The 20,130-nt window shown below is 36.7% G+C and overlaps 1 protein-coding gene across 1 annotated transcript; it reads left to right on the top strand.

The window, feature by feature from the left end:
* Positions 1-340: 340 nt before the first annotated feature.
* Positions 341-19,624, top strand: LOC123527397 (uncharacterized). The gene is made up of 11 exons (XM_045306816.2): positions 341-831; positions 9,473-9,680; positions 11,183-11,274; positions 11,930-12,132; positions 12,398-12,566; positions 12,973-13,141; positions 13,703-13,800; positions 14,618-14,762; positions 17,138-17,220; positions 18,073-18,238; positions 18,935-19,624. The coding sequence occupies exons 1-11, from the start codon at positions 538-540 to the stop codon at positions 19,057-19,059; spliced, it is 1,752 nt and encodes a 583-aa protein (XP_045162751.2). The 5' UTR covers positions 341-537; the 3' UTR covers positions 19,060-19,624.
* Positions 19,625-20,130: the final 506 nt, after the last annotated feature.

Below are 20,130 nucleotides of genomic sequence, written 5' to 3'. Positions count from 1 at the left end.
TAGGAGCTAGTCTAGGTGGAGCACTTTTTGCAAAATACAAGCAAAAACGAATTTGCCTTTTTATTATTACTTGTGCATTGTGAGACGTTTCTTTTGTTACGAATTTGAATATAAATTGACACGTAACTGAATTCATCTCAAGCAACAGGGTGATAATTTGACATTTGTATAATATTATGCATAACGAAATTACAAAAGCTAGGGTATTAAGGTAATTGGCTCAATTGTTAACAATATACCAGTCTTATCGCAATAGATTTTACTCTCCTTGGCCCCAGGTTAAACATTTTACCGTTGTATATCTGTACTTAAATCATTTATGTCAAGGATAAACATGTGTTTGATATAGAACGGTTAGATTCTATAACGTTGCGGTTGTTTGAGTACGTTGTGATGATTTATCTACACCTAGACAAAATATCAAAAGTAGATCAATAGGTTATTGAGCTAGAGATCAGTGCATATTTACTGTGTGGAAGTAAAAACTATCATTTTTCACTGTGAATTGTTTGTGTGGAAAAAAAACACGCTGCAATAATGCGTCATATTTTTCGACGTCTATTGAAAACGGAAAATTGTCGTTGTTTATCAAGAGGCTATGTTTCCTTATCGGCTCAAGGACCAGCACAGTGTAGCCAGACAGAAGGAAGTCAAAGGAATTTACACCATCACAAACTCAAAAATGTTTCAGAAAATCGGCGCTGTATGTCGTCGTCGGCAACAGGAGAAACGGTGTTTAAAAGTCCGAGACCGACGGAGGAGCTGCCGATGATGTCTTTAAGTGACTATATGTTTTCTCGTTTTGGAAAATTCGGCAGCAAAAACGCTCTAGTAAGTATAAAAATATGTAACCATGCACGCGTATATTAACACTGATTAACAAAATGCATGCAAGGTGAACGTCCGAAAAGTTTTTTTAACCAGTTTCAGAGTGTTAACTTTTGTTACTGGTTTCAGTTGACCCCAGTTTTATAGAGGATATTACATGAGTGTCTTTTTATACTGAATTTATTAAACGAGTTGAATAAAATAATACAATGCGAGGCTCTGCAATGTGGAAAGACACAAATGTAATATTCTTTTTATTACATGTAAGCTTTTCCTGCTGAAACATTAAAATGTCTCCTTTCTTTACCTTTTATAGACCAAGTAAATTGACCAACGTCTCCTACACATATTTGTGTAATGGCTTTATTTCAATCCCACGACGTCAAACATGTGATAAAATATTTTATTCGATCATTTAAGTCATGTATCTGTTAAAGTTCATTTAATTTTAATTTAAAGGTTATTAAAGCTTCTATACCAAGGAAAAATGTGTGTTTTAAGTAAAAACTGTCTAGAACTTACATGATCATCTTTTTATACATTTTATTTATGGAACTACTTTCTAAATTTCCAAAAAAAAAAAAAAATTGAGAGGCGCGCTTCTTTAAATAATTCCCCGCAAATTTACAATCTCTTTTTTTTTTTTTTTTTTGCACAGACGTTCAATGTTCCCGACCGACTTTCTATATAGATAATGCGGTGGTGTACTGTATTTATGTTAGGCTGCAGTGCATGTAATGTTGAGGTGTCCGCGCACAGTCCGGTCTATTAAAATATATCATACGTTTCATAGCAGAGGTGGGTAAATGGCAGTTTTTGATTCATAGTTAATGGCGATACTTAAATTCCTCGAGGACACATCTAATCATTTAAACACAAATGGAATACAGTTGCTTAGATGCAGTAAAATAAAACTCCTCTCCTTCCTCGCCGAGATAAGCACGTGCTTCCTCAGAACAGGCAGCGCTCCGACAAGCACACTATTAAAGTTGCATGACTGTTGGGAGTCACATTTTCCGTAAAAGGGTTTGCCATGACCTGTGATTTTATTCAGCATGATTGTTAACGGAATAGGTGAAACAAACAGTACTTCTTATTCTAAAGTTGTAATATGCCATTTTATAGTTCAAACATCTTTTTTATCCAATGACAAGCGAAAGATTTTCAAAAAGTAACCAACTTATTTTCATATTATTATATAACTGAAAAATTGGTCCACTTAATCATGAAGTAGTACAAAATTAATTAGTATTCATTGTTCCGCCTACAATGGATTTTCCACATTCAGGAAGGCGGAGCAACTGCCAAAACAGGGACTGCATACAAGAAATAATGTTTCTATATAATATACGGACCAAGTATATAAATATCAGTTGTGTTTTTCTTCTTTTTAATGCAAGCTGTACTTTCATAGTTCAAGTTTTACCTTTCTGCACCTTTCACTCTTTGTATTATCTCCACGATCTTAATACAGCATTGACTGATTTTAATACAAAATTGACCGGGATCGAAGTGCACTAATTGTTGTTGTTTATATATATCAAAATTTTCCTATTGTTCATAAAATTCAGATGTAAACCGGAGGTCAGTTACCTCTACTGGTCTAAAAATAAACCAGAGTGCGCTTACTTTTCATAATTTCCATTGAAAAAGAATGTAATATTGTGTTCTACAAACTACTCTATAAGTGAGTCGTCTATAACCGTCTACTATGTATTTATAATTACATCCACATGATTTTGTGTACAAACAATGTTGGCCACACCTCCCAAAGTCACCTTTGCAAAATAAAACAGAAACAGATTTTTTAATAAGTATAGGTTATAGATCATTTATTGCCTTTCTAATGCAATTAAGTATGCCGAAACGGAGCGCAGCGTAGTGAAGGCAAAACTTTATACATTAGAATGTCAATAAGTGTATCTATAACCGACTTATAGTTAAAATACCCCTTTTCATCAATCAACACCATCTCCGTTTCAAGTAAACTAAACCACACAGGGACCCCTTCTTTGAAATTACCTTAAATCATTAGAAAGATATTTTATTTTTAATTTGCACATTTGTACATAGTGACTTTTTACAATATGTTATTAAAAATCTGTTTCTGTTTTATTTTGCAAAGGTGATTTTGAGAAAAATGTTTTTAAGATTTGAATTTGAATTTCCCTGGGAAGTGTGGCCAACATTGTTTGTAGATGTAATTATAAATACTTATTCTATATCTATTTTATCTACCCAATCGCGAAAGAAATTGGTATCAGCCTTGACGGTCTGAATAGCTACCTCAGCAGTTTTTTAACGGTTAAGAAAAAAATGGAGAAGATAATTATGAATGGCAGCAGACGGGCGGTCATTATCCAAAACATGTCTGCTCTCTAATTCAGTTTTCGTCGGATCTTCACCAAACTTGCTGACAATGTTTGTGGGCATTACATCTTGGCCAGTTTCGATAACCAGCGAAATTGTACCAGACACTTTTTGATTATAGTTCTTGAATTACTCGAAAAACGGGGAATTTAGCCTTGTCCGCTCTTTTAAGTCGAACAGTTTTCATCCGATCTTCACCAAACTTGCTGACAATGTTTGTGGGCATAATATCTCAGCCAAGTGTTATTACCACCCAAATCACCAAATGGCTGTTGTAGGGAGGTTGCACCATATACTTTTTTTAATAATGATACGCAGAAAAAAAAACATTCAATGAATTACGTATATTACGTATGAAGTGAAATAAATATAGAATAAAAAGGTTATTTAAGGCCTAACATTGTTCTGTATAATATATATTTGCCCTCATACCAAGCTGGGAAAAATCTAGAAAAGGCAGGAATACAATATTCAGTGAAACATTTTTAATTTAAACTATTATTATAGTAAGATAAAATAGATATAGAATAAAAACGTTATTTAACATTGTACTGTACAATACGAGATATATTTGGACTCGTATCCAGCTGAGAAAACAATATTGGACGAGCCGCTCGTCCAATATGGTTTTCTCAGCTGGGTACTCGTCCAAATATATCTCCGTATTGTACAGAACAATGTTAAATAACCTAATATTAGTAGACGACTCACTTATCGAGTAGTTTGTAGAACACAATATTACATTCTTATTTCAATGAAAATTTAATATGCAGGTTTAACTCTAATAATCTAATAGTTCTATTCTAAACAGTAAGCACAGTCTGGTTTATTTTTAGACCAGAAGAGGTAATTGACCTCCGGTTTACATTTGAATTTAATAAACAATAGGAAAATTTGGATATATATAAATAGCAACAATTAGTGCACTTCCCCGGTCAATGCTGTATTAAAATCGTGGAGAAAATACAAAGAGTGAAAGGTGTAGAAAGGTAAAACTTGAACTATGAAAGTACAGCTTGCATTAAAAAGAAGAAAAAACACATTATGATTTTTATATACTTGGTCACATTATTTCTTGTATGCAGTCCCTGTTTCGGCAGTTGCTCCGCCTCCCTGAATGTGTGAAATCCATAGTAGGCTTATTAATTTTGTACTACTTCGTGATTAAGTGGACCAATTTTTTCAGTTAAGAAATAATATGAAAATAAGATGGTTACTTTTTTGAAAATCCTTCGCTTGTCATTGGATGAAAAAATGTTTGAACTATAAGATATTGTAAAAAGTCACTATGTACATTTGCACATTTGTGCAAATCAAAAAAAAATCTTTCTACTGAATTAATGTAATTTCAAAGAAGGGTTCCCTGTGTGATTTAGTTTATTTGAGACGGAGATGTTGATTTATGAAAAGGGGCGTTTTAACTATAACTCGGTTATAGATACGCTTATTGACATTCCAATGCATTAAGTTTTGCCGTCACTGCTGCGCTCCGTTTCAGCAAACTTAATTGCATTAGAAAGTCAATAAATGATCTATAACCTATACTTACATGAACATTTGTGATCATGGTTAGTCCGTTTTGGTACGATTTGACTCTTATTTCAATGTAATTTCAGCACTTACGTCATAACAAATATCGAGAAATTTGCACTAAATGGTGAAGAGGGAGAGTGTGGGGCTCCCTTATATCTTGACCATCCAACAACATAGGAAATATTACAGTCGAATAGAAATACATGTTACTTCCTTTAGAATTGAACAAATGACATGAGCACCAATTAACTTTGGCCTTAAGCGTATGATATCATATATCGGTAAATATGTTATCACTGCACAACTTGGGTGGACTTTAACCCTGCTTGTAGCTAATGAATACGGGAGCTGTTGCTTTAATGTGTGTTCAGATTTAAAGATATCTAATTGTACACCTAAAAAGGATGGTGTAACTGCAACTGCACAATGCTTGAGGCTAGGAAAGACAGTTTTCACACATTTATACTGCAATTTCACAATCGAGTAACATGCATTTTAGATATGAAAATAACGAATCTTAAAACTAATAGTGTAGACTAGCTACTGTTGTGATTTTAAGTTCAGTCAACGACCTTTCATGCAATTGAATGTTTACATTGGACAGTAAGAGGGGGTTAACCATTTATAACTATGAAGGAAAGTAATTTAACATCAGTAAAAGACTATGACTGACAAGAGTAAGGACTGTAACCAGTCTAGCTTTTGTGCTTCTTGTACAATGAATGTACGTACTTGAATTTTAGACCTTGTTAGAGGTCTTTGACTGCATATAATACTCTTAATCCAGAGGTCGTGAGTTAGAGACCCACTGGGGTCACGTCCGCACCTTCTCATATAACACCGAATTCCTGTTCTCCCCAGGGTGGGGGACTCGAGAGTTGTTAAAACAAGCTTGAAACTTTCATCGCCATCGAGCTTAAATGGAAAAAGTATAAAATCAACTAACAGAAATGGTTGCCAAAGTTTCAGACATTACATGTTTATGAATGCCACTCCAGAATTGAGTAATTGATCCAAATCGATATCATTATACCTTTATACTGCCAGCAAAACCAATGTTTATATGTTGTTACTTTACTCTTACAAAATATTTTAAAACAAATTTTATTGAAACAACCAAAATATATAGAGGATATTTGTTTGTTTTGAAGTGAGAAAATTTCAAATATTTTCACGAGCGCGTAGCGCGAGTGAAAATGTGAAAATTTTTCTCACTTCGAGGTGAGATATATTATATATTCACGAAAAACAAACAAATTTTCTTTTTATTTTATGCTCAATTACGTTGAGATGTGCATTTTGCAACTATTTTAATCTCAGCGCGGGAGACAGACGCGCGTAAACAGACATGACGTCAGACGTGCTGTGACGTTATAAAGACGCGTACGCATGCAACATAAAGTTCCATTTTGTTTTATTTTTTTGCTGCATAACGGTATGAATTTCTCTTTAAGTAAAATAATTTGAATCGAGAAATATACTCTAAAGAACAAAGTGCGGCTACAATTTTCATCCTGAGACGAGCAAATAATTTAAAATTCATACACAATGTAATGAGGGGGCGGAGCTATATCTCTCACAGTGTGAAAATATAGATTTCATATTTTCACAGTGTGAGTGATGAAATATGAATTTATTTTATGTTTTTCGGTGGTTTATCGAAATGTAACGGTGAATTATATCCTGATAAACTCACTGACCACTCAGTGAAAATTATCAAATCTGATATCCGGATTAACGTCAAAAAGTTTACCGAGCGTACTGAAAGCCGGAAACAATATGACGATGACGTCGTTAAAATGACGTCATCTTTGCGATGCTTCCTGATAAAATTTCCCGCAAATTTCGACATTTTATTGAAATAAACACAACAAAAGTAGAGTTTTAGACATAAAATAAACAGAAAAATTGTTAGAATCGATATAATATCACGGTAATTTCACTCGTGAACACCAAAAGTTGTTATTTTCACTCGTGGCTGCGCCACTCGTGAAAATATCACTTTTGGTGCCCACTCGGTGAAATTTTAACGTGATATTACACCGAAACCAACAATTATCCTCTATATATTTAACTGATAGAATACAGTATTTCATTAGTTAGCATAAATTAAAGGTATTATATTTATTTAACATGGTGAAACATATTTTTTCAACTTACAGTTATTTACGGCGACAAACATTTTCTCTATACGGTCCTTAAAACAAACATATCTGCCATCTGGGTCATTTTGTCTCCAATATGTAGTGAGGGAGACATACATAGGGAAGACATATTCATTTAGTGTTGTCTGTCTGTCTGTTTGTCTGTCTGCGTGTCACAAAGTTTGTTCTGCAACTTCTCCTACACCTTTTGGTGGAATGACACCAAACTTCAGAGAGTTATCAGTGTAAATCGTCAGCATTTTCTGGTTCGGTGATTTTCAGCGGAGTTACGCTCCTTGATTCATCAAAATTTATGATGTGTTGGCCATTCATTATGGTCCTTGATTTATCAATTTTTATGATGTGTTAGCTATTCCTCTAGTATTAGTCGGCGGATTTTCTCCAAAGCTTACAGAAGTGATCAGTGCCAAGTCTTAATTGCATATTATCAGTATGTTCTGGTTCAATGATTTTCAGCAGGGTTGTCTCTTACATCATTGGGTAGATTTTCACCAAACCTTACAAGAGTGATCAGTGCCAATCCTAGTTATACATATCATTGGCACGTTCCGGTTCAGTAATTTTCAGCAGAGCTGTTGGCCCTTGTTGATATGTCATATTTTATAGTGTTTTCACTACTTGCTGTATACCATTAAGCTGAATTCAATTAATATATCAATTACTACATGTATATGCTGCTATATATTGATTTAATAAAATGTTTAGACATTAAACACATTGTCTTGGTCTTATATATGTCACTGTCAATTTGTAACTATTTCTCATTTTTAGCTCGACTACTTCGAATAGGGGAGCTATCCTACTCGCCCCGGCAACGGCGTGAGCGTGAGCGTGAGCGTGAGCGTCACACAAATGTTAAAGTTTGCGTACCACCCCAAATATTTTCAAAGTCCATTGAGATATTGCTTTCATATTTTGCATACTTGTTTACCATCATGACCCCAGTCTGTAAAAAGGAGGAGGCAACTCTATTAAGAATTTTGACTGAATTATGGCCCCTTTTCGACTTAGAATAAATGTTAAAGTTTGCGTACCACCCCAAATATTTTCAAAGTCCATTGAGATATTGCTTTCATATTTTGCATACTTGTTTACCATCATGACCCAAGTCTGTAAAAAGGAGGAGGCAACTCTATCAAGAATTTTGACTGAATTATGGCCCCTTTTCGACTTAGAATAAATGTTAAAGTTTGCGTACCACCCCAAATATTTTCAAAGTCCATTGCGATATTGCTTTCATATTTTGCACACTTGTTTACCATCATGACCCCAATCTGTAAAAAGGAGGAGGCAACTCTATCAAGAATTTTGATTGAATTATGGCCCCTTTTGGACTTAGAATAAATGTTAAAGTTTGCGTACCACCCCAAATATTTTCAAAGTCCATTGAGATATTGCTTTCATATTTTGCATAATTGTTTACCATCATGACCCCAGTCAGTAAAAGGAGGAGGCAACTCTATCAAGCATTTTGACTGAATTATGGCCCCTTTTCGACTTAGAATATGCTTATTGTAATGTTAAAGTTTTACTCATTGCTTATATTATACTATCAAGCGCTGAGAATAGTCGAGCGCGCTGTCCACTGACAGCTCTTGTTTAGCTCATCTGATTTTTTGAGAAAAAAAAGATGAGTTATTGTCATCACTTGATCGGCGTCGGCGTCTGCGTCGGCGTGGCGTCGGCGTTGCCTGGTTAAGTTTTATGTTTAGGTCAGGTTTTCTCCTAAACTATCAAAGCTATTGCTTTAAAACTTGCAACACTTGTTCACCATCAATAGCTGACTCTGTACAGCAAGAAACATAACTCCATCCTGCTTTTTGCAAGAATTATGCCCCCTTTTTTACTTAGAAAATATCAGATTTCTTGGTTAAGTTTTATGTTTAGGTCAACTTTTCTCCTAAACAGTCAAAGCTATTGCTTTAAAACTTGGAGTACCGTAACTCTACATTACTTTTTGCAAGAATTATGGCCCCTTTTCGACTTAGAAAATCATGGGTAGGACAATATTTCTGTTATACAGAGACAAAAAATCAGATGAGCGTCTGTATCCGCATGGCGGTGCTGTTGTTTAAGTAACCATCATGGAAATAAAAAAAATACAGTTATTTTGTGGCGCGTCTTTAAATTCATCAATAAGAATAAAACTAAGGAACATGTAAATAAAACAACAAACAACATGAAATTTCACCACAATAATGTAAATAATGTATATAAATATAAAAACATAACTCACATTATTAGGTTAAACAACAAGAATACGCTAGTGAGAAAATTTTAAGCCCCGGAAAGTAATGCGTATACCAATATATCGACAAGTGATGACTCTCTTGAAATAATAATTAGATAGATCATGGGCTGGTATAGATGTTTAAAATATCTAAAAGAGCACACAACGTAGGAAAGTACAAGCAACAACATCCAGAAAAGGTTTTTGATTTTGAAATACCTGTCCCGCGTATAGTATGCGTATTCAATGAACTCCTTGATAGTGTCGTGTTGGTATGATCATGAGGCAGGTTTAGATATGCTAGTTCATAGTACTAAAATAAAGAATTTAATGTCCCTTCTTACAGGTTGACGATGCAACTGGCTCTGTGTACACTTACTCTCAGTTAGAGGAACTTTCTAAACGGATCGGAAGTTACTTGTATAGGACAGGGCTCCGAAAGAATGACGTCATATGTTACTATGGAACCAACAACCCAGAATTTGGTCTACTGCTACTTGGATGCGCTTCTGTTGGTGTTGTGCTGACGACAGCTAATCCTGCATACACGTCTGGTAATCTTTCTAACCGCATTTTCTTAAAGACAAGTGAATCTTAATAATTTATGAGATTTTTTGTTATATAGATCTAATCATTATGTCCATTTGTTTTGTTTTTTCTGCTGTGGACGAAACTTTTTCAACTATTTTATAAAGTTTATGTTCCAGACAGCATTGGTACCGTTCAGAACTCCGTCCGAATAACGCTTTCCAATAAGCTTCACGAGGTATACGTAGATCGTTGCATCGCATAACGCTCCCGTCCGAAAACGCTTCACTGGAACTTTATATAGAGTGGGAAAAAGACAAAAAAATAAGTCGCTTAAGATCAAGCTTAAATCGCAGCTTGAATAAGAACAAGATATAAATCATCATCATCATCGTCATTATCATCAAAATAAACTTCGTCTACTTCTTCATCATCTGTACCTACACGTCAATATACAGTATGGTTATATGTAACGGTCACACAGGCGCGAACCAGGTCAAAAACGGTAAGTGAAATATTTAAAGATATGTCCGGATGGGTTCGAACCTGTGTAGGAGTCAAGTGTCCAGTGAAAATTTAGCCCCAAGTTCAATATAGACACCGTGGAACGCCTCAACAGTTCAATGGTAGAGTGTTCGCTTTGAGTGCGGGAGGTCGGGTACGATCTCTGGCCACGTCAGGGAGTCAGTGGCGCAGTGGTAAGCAGGTTGGACTACAACGCGAGCGGTCCGGGTTCGATTCCCGGCCGCGGCTGATATCCCGACTAGTGTTCAGTGTTGGGTGGTTTACTTACATTGGTACTGTTTCCAGCTGAATTGGCCTAGACTGGATGCTGGGGAGGTAAATATGTATTTCGTCGACTACCCACGTTAAACAAGGAACTTAACCCTTTTTTACCTTTACGTCATACCAAAGGCGTGAAAAATGGTACTGTAAGCTCCCTTGCTTGGCACTCTGTATTTAAAGGGTGTACGAATGTAAAATAAGCGCATGTAAGTATCTATTACTGGATAATTAGGTTATCTCACTGGAGCTTTATAGCTGATCATATGCGACTTTAAATAAAGCTCACCTTTACGCTAGTTTAATTTTCAAGGCATTTGACTCAGGTAAACAATAATCCCTTGTGGGTCATTTTCAGTAGTGCCAAGCCAGATGAGGTGACCATTATGTTTGATAGCATTAATGATGATGTTGAAAACGTTGAAGAAAATGTGATCAGAAGATGATGAGACGAAGACGACCATGATGATGACACTTTGCATGAGTTTCCTAAAATGATATTGATCACGCTTTTCGTAAGCGTAAGCTAAAACCAAAGTGTACATGTCTTACATGTCTCCGAGAAACTTATGCGAAAGATAGGTATGCATAAATCTGTGAGGTAAGCACCGGCAAGTGCTATTCATAGGGTCTCACATCGCATGTTAATCAAAATGATTACAATTGTAAAGTACCATACAGTTAATTAGAGTTTATTAAGAAATGTTTTTTTTTCTTTCTCGAAAAATGCATATACATACTACAGGTGAGTTGGAGAGACACATGGAACATTCTGGGGCCAAGATGCTGGTTACTGTGCCGCCGCTGATACCTAAAGCACAGGAAGCGGAAATTAAAGTATGTATAGCCTTATTTTCTTTAATATATCTCAGTTTGCTATCACTAGTATTTAACCTAATATTAGGACATATAAAGACTGGGATAAGATTATGCAAAATGTTAAAATTTAAGTCAAGATACGTGCATATAATCATTCAAAGTTTTGTTTCCAAAAACATAATGATTGTATAATATATTCATAAGACAGAGAGTCCTCTATAGCTCGATTAGTGGTTAGTTACATGTTTCTTAAGCGGCATGTCGTAGGTTCAACACCCACCCCGACTCCTTCCCGCGGAGGCTGGACAAACAGCCTTCCGGTCATGATTTAAAGTCGAGGTCCCATACAGTTTTCACGTACTAAGCATTGAGAAATGCCTGTTGAAACTATGTCGAGTCTTTTTGTTTCGTATGTTGCTTCTATTTGAGGTTTTCAGTCCCATACAGGGAACTGGTAGACATCCTTTGTATACAGTAAGATAATCATAATAGAATTATTAAATATTTTCTCAAACTCCATGATAAAATAAAATTTGCAAGTGTTTATTGTCATCTATTATCGACAATCTCCGAAACGAGGCACATATTTTTAAATGCCATTATAACTTGTGGATCTTTTACAAAGATTTGACTTTACAAACGTTTTCTGCAGCGTATGAGCATTTTGTTTCAGGATATTACAGTCATAGGCTCTGTTGATGGTTATCAGCCATTTTCCGACATGTTAGCCGATGACGGCAAGTATTTTCCGACGGATATCACAATCGACCCGCACGAAGATGTCGTCATCATGCCGTACAGCAGTGGTACCACAGGGCTTCCTAAAGGCGTCATGCTGAACCACTTCAGTGTGGTTGCCAATCTGAGACAGTTTAAGTGAGTGTTGACCCATTTGATAATTCCATCTTCATCAAAATCGGCATTGTCTGACAAAGGTTTTTATATACTCGTTACAATTTATTTGATATTTTATGAATTGCTTTAATGAGGAAGAAGTTTGGTTAAATAGGTCCGAGAGGGGAATCGAACTCGAACCAAAAATGTTTCCCTGTTATGCTGATCTGGATTTTGATCAAATAGCTTATAGAACTGGCAGAGGTTTTCTATAAGGCCTATTTTTGCTTATATTTTTATTCTGTAGGTATTCCACTATAACAACGCCAGATGACAATAATTTTGCCGTGCTGCCATTCTACCACATATATGGTATGGCTCCAATTCTACTGGGTACCTTGCAGGATGGCGGAACACTCGTGACAACACCTGGATTTGATCCTGAAGGGTTCTTGAAAGCCATCGTGAAACACAAGGTAATAAATAAGAACATCGGTGTTTTCTACTACGCACCAGGCGAGTGTTCCATTTGTGTGAACTATCGTACAGGATGTTGAAGCGCTGTTAAAAGAACGCATGCTCGGATGGTAGCCAACATTTATTTCAAGGAATTTACGTAGACACTTTACTAACTATAATATATGTTTTCTCATCCTCACAAAATGCCTATAGTTATTTACTTAGTGGTTCTGGTTTCAAGACTAGGACCATGCACAGTCAAGCATTACGACGTCAATACCAGCCCTATTCGTCGCTTTTGCGTGTGTGTGCGACCAAGCATGCTTGTGTGTGTTTCTGCCGATCGTTGTGTAAACACATTATTTAAAGGCTTCCCATTATGTTTTACATCTTTTTCCTAAAAATAATGTATTATATTTTCAGATAAGTCAACTTCATATTGTGCCTCCTATAGTGTTGTTTCTAGCGCGACATCCGGTTGTTGACAAGTTTGATTTTTCCAGTGTACGTAACATTATCTGCGCAGCTGCCCCGCTGGGAGAGGCCCTCACAAATGAATTCATAGACAGGAGGAAAAAAAATATCAGACAAGGTTGGTCAACCCCAAATCGTTTTATCATGGCGCCTATTCAAAAATAAAATTCATTAGTATTGCCGTTTCCCTATCTTGAATGTGGCATGTTTCTTTGAGAGAAAAGTCAATACTAACTAATAGTAAGATTAATGTATCGTCAGCGTAGTTTCTCTGTGGAGGTCAAGTAACATTCGTACAAGTTTATTTGTGTGTAGTTAAGAAATAATACAACCAAAACAGTTCTTTTTCGTTGAATAAAATCATTGTTTGGAGTTCAGATAGGAAGGACTTATATCACTATGGCGCAGATTGAGTGATATAATACGCATCTGAACAACAAAGCAATGACTTTATTCGAGGACAAACCACTGAGATTTATTATTTCGATTCTAACACGATATCAAGGATTATTATCTACATCTTTGAAGATATTGGCCTGCGTTTTGCCTTTATGACGTTTGACGCTTTGACGCAATAATTGTGAATTAATCATACTAATATAGTTTCAGTCTTCTGTGTTTAGGCCTAATAGGATGTTAGAATGAATGATATAACACTGAGGGTCTAATGTTATTGCAGGATATGGTTTGACAGAAACGTCACCGGTTGTGGCGCTTGATGATGAAGACGTCACTGTTGGTTCAATTGGAAAACTTTGTCCAAACACAGAAGCGAAGGTTAGACACCACGTCTTGTCGAGAACAGACGTTGTGGCTTTTCGTAAAATAAAACAGTCAGTAGGCAATGTCAGATTTGCAGCTTGGGTTTATTTAATTTGTGGTTGATATCAACTTGCTTTCATTTCTGCATCTGTGGGTATGTCAAGCTAGTTCTGCACGTTTGATTTACTGGAAGTAATGGCTTAGCGTCATCCGGATAAAGTAGGATGAAGACGGAAACCGAAATCAGTTTGTGAATAAATGACAACCTGTGAGTAAAATTATAAAATCGGCAACGTTACTACCTTTCAAGAGATAAAACATGATATTAAAATGTTTGACACGTAAAATAGTTCCAAATAATGTTTCAAAATCAGATCTCATTAATGATGTCAAATATCTTAAAAACAAGCTTACGGGCCTATACATTTTATTTAATTAACCACATCATAGCCCATATGTTAGTTTAAAATCGTGAGAAGTTTCATTAAAATCAACAATGTAGAAAAAAATTTTTTTCTAAAGTGTTAATTTTACATAGATTCCCATATGAAAACTAATGTGGGGTCCAACTTTTTCAAACCAATCTAGCAAAAAATTAGCACACGACCCTATCTTTTTTATTTTCCTCATTTTCTGAAAAGTCAAGGAAAAACTTATCCAAACGTGCAGAACTACCTTTAATGAAGCCTTCCTGTTTTCTTTCTGTTTTGTCTCAGTTAAGTGGGCAAGTGAAATTCAAGGCAAGTCATGTTGTTTAATTTGCCACATTTAAGCTGTTCTTTATTTTGGAATTGGCTATTTCTTCGTATTGCAAATATGTTTGTGACTTTAGTTCATAGATCCAGAGACCGGGAAGAGCCTAGGACGTAACGAGACGGGAGAACTGTGTGTAAGAGGGCCTCAGAATATGAAAGGTTATCTAAACAATGAAAAAGCCACGAAAGAAATGATAGATGAAGATGGCTGGCTCCACACAGGTACGCATGCACGCGTGGTTCATCTGGAACACAGCTATAGTAATATGACTGTGGCAACGTTAAATGTCGCAACGCCGCTAAATGTCGCAACCACCGTTAAATGTCGCAAGGTTGACGTTAAATGTCGCAACCACCGCTAAATGTCGCAAAATCGTCTGCCGCTAAATGTCGCACCTTTAACGTTAAATGTCGCAAAAATTTGCCCACCGTTATATGTCGCAACACCAACACTAAATGTCGCACTTCCTATTTGACACTATGATTATCAGTTCCTTGTGTATATTTACTTTTTTGAGGGAAGAAAAATGAACAGGTTTATCTTATACAAATAATTATCTTAAGTGATGTTACGTATAGCAACAAGAGGGCCTTGTTGGCCCTAGATCGCTCACCTGAGTTCCACACCTTGCTTGAACAGTCACGCAAGAAATATATTTGTGAAATTATTTTGTAATAGGGCCAGTGTTTTAGGACAGAAATATTCTGAGGTTTCTTCTAACTAAATACGATTTGGTAATAGTGTTGTATGTTTGTGGGGGTTAGGTATGGGTGGGGAACGGGGTGAATAACGACACAGAAATATAAGACACAAACACACAGCACCGAGACAATTAATAGAAAATATAAATATTTACATTTTTGAAGTGTGTGTGTGCGGTTGGGGGGGAGGGGTGGGGGTGGAAGTAGGGGAATGAGACTAAACCAAACAATTTTAAGAGACTAAAAGTAAAATAATATCGGAAGTCCCGGTTTACCTGAAAGAATGTACAGATGGCCACATAGGATCTTTCTCCGCTATTGAAGCTTGATAGTTACCTTATGACTTTAAATGTAAACCTCCAAACAAAGAAATAGAAGCCATGGCTGATTAATAGAAAACCTTCGTTTTCTACAGCTGGTAAAAAACATTCGTGTCGCGTAGTTGAACATCCTGTTGTGTAACAGGCCTGGATTGTTGCCCGAGCCGATTTCCCCCACCCCAGACCCCACCCTTGTTGGCTTACTAGTGACTTATACTCATCAAAGTTGCACCCAACTATTTTGGAAATAATATGACCCAAAACGCCCCAGAGGCGAACATTTCATAGTTATATTTCAAAATTTCCCAGGGGGAAGAACCGCTGACCCCTTAAAATGGGGGTGTGTTGGTGTGGGGGGGGGGGGGGGGCGTACCTTAAAATTAAGAAAAATATGCACCAGAGGCAACCATTTTATACCTGTTTTTCAAACATTTCCGGGGAGAGACCCTGAACCCTCGAAAATGACAGGGATAACCCCTCCCATACACCGAAATTTTGAACAAAAAAATGCAATAAAGTCCAGCATTCCATACTTGTATTTCAAAATTGTAAATGGGAAAAGACCCTAACCACCTAAAAAAGGGGGAGTGCCCCTCTAGTACGTACCTAAAAATAGACAAAAATGCACCACAGGCAAACATTTTATACCTGTATATAAAAAACTTTCCCACAAATACGGACAGAGGAACCCCGTACCTACCGCACGTCGCCGGTGACGCTTTTGTTTTAAACTGGTGGCCCCCCACCCCCCCAACCCCCCGTCCCCACTCCCATCCTCCATCAACAATTTCTTGCCCCCGGCCTGCTGTGTAACGAAATTCAGGTCGACTAAAGACATGCGATACAACGCGCGACAATACGGAGCGCGAGCTTAATGTCTCATGAACTAAACATGACTCCATAGAATTATATAGTTCAGACTTGAAATAAATATAGTACTGTGGCGAGTACCACGTTAGTGCTCAAACCTTAAGATATGAAATATATAACGTATGTATGGTGCGGAACCACTGAAGAGCAAACGTGCAGATTAGAGTGAAAGGTCAATTCAGCCCTTCCCAAACCAAGCATGCATTACCCAGTATTATCTCTAAGTTCTGAAGACTGTTTACCTTACCTTATTTTGCTGTGCAACATTTAGCGTTGGTGTTGCGACATTTAACGTTAAAGGTGCGACATTTAGCGGCAGACGATTTTGCGACATTTAGCGGTGGTTGCGACATTTAACGTCAACCTTGCGACATTTAACGGTGGTTGCGACATTTAGCGGCATTGCGATATTTAACGTTGCCACAATGACAAACTCCGTGCATCTCAACACATTTTCGCTAAATTCGGTAACTCTGGAAAGACATAACCATTGGAAGCTCGTTTCTGCAACAAGCAACATGCGTGCTACATCTAAATTTCCTGTTCAATTAGAACTTTAATGTTATTATTCATGTTTTTCATAAGCATGTCACAATAGAGGTTGTACACTTAACGATGTTAAAATATCATTAACCCGGCTTCAGAAAACACAGTGTGCATGATAATTCTAGTGTCGGTACAAAGTGGCATTGTGACGTGTTTCAGGTGATGTTGGACACATGGGAGACAATGACTGTATGGTGATATCTGACCGACTTAAAGAACTTATCAAGTACAAGGGACTACAGGTACATTTATTTTTTTACCATATTGTAGTTTTATTAGCTCGTCTGATTTTTGAAAAAAAAATCTACGACGTATTGTCGTCACTTGATCGTCGGCGCCGGCGTCGGCGTCGGTCAAAATTTTTGGGGGCCTCAAGGTCGCTGACTTCAAATCATTTGCCCCTCATCGATGTGGGTTCGAGCCTCACTCGGGGCGTTGAATTCTTCATGTGAGGAAGCCATCCAGCTGGCTTACGGAAGGTCGGTGGTTCTACCAAGGTGCCCGCTCATGATGAAATAATGCACGGAGGGGCACCTGAGGTCTTCCTGGAAAGTCACCATATGACCTATAATTGTGTCGGTACGACGTTAAATCCAACAAATTAAATTAAATAAAATTTTTGTTTAGGTTCATCTTTTCTCAAAAACTACAAGAGCTACAGCTCTGAAACATTTTGCACACTTGTTTATCATCATTAGTTTACTGTGTAGGCCAAGAACCATAACTCTGATTTGCATTTTGTTAGAACTGTGGCCCTTTTTGTACTTAGAAAATTTGAGTTTCTTAGTTAAATTTTTTGTTTAGGTCCGCCTTTTCTCAAAACCAATAGGAGCTACAGCTTTGAAACTTTGCGCACTTATCATCATTAAATGACTGTGTAGACCAAGAACCATACCTCTAGCTTGCATTTTGTCAGAATTATGGCTTTTTTTGTACTTAGAAAATCTTAACTGTAACTCTTTTCTTACATACTGTCCAGCATTTGCAGACGAGCGATTGCATCCGTATTGTTAACTGTACGGACTTGAATTTCCTACAGAAATGAATCCTAGAAACTGCTACGCACATATATATATTTCGTTCTGTCATTCTAGGTGGCCCCTGCAGAATTAGAAGATTTACTACACAAGCACCCGGCGGTACAAGATGTAGCTGTGATAGGCATGCCGGACGACCGGGCTGGAGAGCTACCACGCGCTTACGTGGTGCTCAAACCTAATGCAAACCTTCATGCACATGATTTAATGAAATATGTGGAAGGTATATTTATAATCGCAATATTTTTCTTCCAATTACCCCCAAAATATAGGGCTAAATTAGATAAGATTTTTAGATCATAGCTTTTCAGTATTTAAACGACTGTTCTGCAACTTTTTTTTGTTCGGTTCTTTCTTCTGCACTTAAAATCCTCGTTGAAATCCACGTTCATTGGTCGTTTGAATTTTGGTCGTTTTGAAGTTTTGGTTTAAGCAAATATCTATCATCTTATGTGATTAGAAGGAAATGTCAATGTGTTTCGGTATTCACGTTTGTTCCACAACTGTAGGTACATTTTACTGAAACTGCACGCACGAAAAAAGGTAAAAAAATTCTCAAGAAAATGCGATACTCACTGCTAATATAATAAAATAGTGCCTAAAAAAAACATTCGTTTTATTTAATTTCTTCTATTAATTTAAGAAAACGGTATGCAATAAAAAGACTCTATCACTTGATATAGGAGCGATTTTCGCGTTACTTTTTTTCGGTATCTTGACAGCCTCGTTGCCGCCTAAACAATTACTTGTACTCTCGAGCCAGATATTTCCATCCGCACCTTCAACCAGTGAAAGATTCTGGTGGTATTGTCTGCTGACGACTCGCCTGTTTAAACCATGATCAATGTTTATAGTAGCTTTTATTTTATTATTTTTAAACATACATGTATTTCTTAAATACATGCATCTTTTTTTTCAGGTCACGTTTCAGACTACAAAAGACTGAGAGGTGGTGTAGAATTCTTGAAAGAGATTCCAAAATCTCCGAGTGGCAAAATTCTGAGAAGGGTGCTAAAAGACCAACTACCAAGTTCTCAAATATAATATACGTATTCGTCAGATAGTTATTTTACAAACTGACACGTTTACACATACAAGAATGAGTTGGAATCGAAGTGTGTTCACGGATGTTTGCGAGAATTATTGAATGCTTGGATACCGTGACTAGTTTCCTTTTCATTGATCATATAAAACTATATTTACATGTACCGTTTTCGTGCAAAAAAAAATAAATGCGACTTACATGCGATAAAGTACAATTATGAAGGTGCTTGATTATTTAATGTTGTGTGATTGCTGAATGCTTTCTCTCCGTTGGCTAAAATGAAAAGGAACCGTCAAACTCTGAGGAATGGTAGACTATGAGGATACCAACTATCATTGCATAGAGCATCGACGAAACAAAACAAGGCTTTGAAATTATACGATTTGACCATTTTATAATGATTCAAAACAGACTTCAATTATTTACATGACAATTTCTTTATCTTCTGAAAAATCATAATGGTATAGCTTACAAAGGAAAAATTATACTACCTCTTTCGTTTTTTAAAGAGGAACGATATGAAGTGTGTATGATCATAGAAAATAAACGTCTCTGCCTTGCTTATCATTCTTTTCTATCTTTGATTTGCTTTCAGGAAGATCTTAAAGGCTACTTTAAACTACGCCTATAAACTCTAAACCAGTTATAGATATTATGGATAACAGGAACAAATTCCTGTCTCATTGAGTAATTCGGAAAATATTTCCTTGACTCGATAGCTGGCCGTCACTAATTCAATTCAGGTCCGCAATAATAATATCACCCCCATCAATGCCTTATACGTCTACCTGTTTCCGCCCTAAATGACCCTAATACCCTACTAATGAGGACACATATTGGCCCTTTCACTCCTTTTTGTCTGGAACACAGACACTTGAGGGTCAGAACCTGTCACCCCTCCCAATCCGCCCCTGCCAACCTTCAGCCAGTGCATTTTCACCTTTTAAATCAAACTGAGCACGTGTCTCGATCATACAACAACTTCTGTTACCATTTCAATATGTTTAAAAAATCTCCCATATACTATCAATGCTCAGAAAAACTTGAGCATGGGAATTTTTCAAACATGT

Source organism: Mercenaria mercenaria, chromosome 1 (genome assembly GCF_021730395.1).
Source record: "Mercenaria mercenaria strain notata chromosome 1, MADL_Memer_1, whole genome shotgun sequence".
NCBI classification, from domain to species: domain Eukaryota; kingdom Metazoa; phylum Mollusca; class Bivalvia; order Venerida; family Veneridae; genus Mercenaria; species Mercenaria mercenaria.
This window is presented reverse-complemented; position numbering and strand designations above follow the sequence as displayed.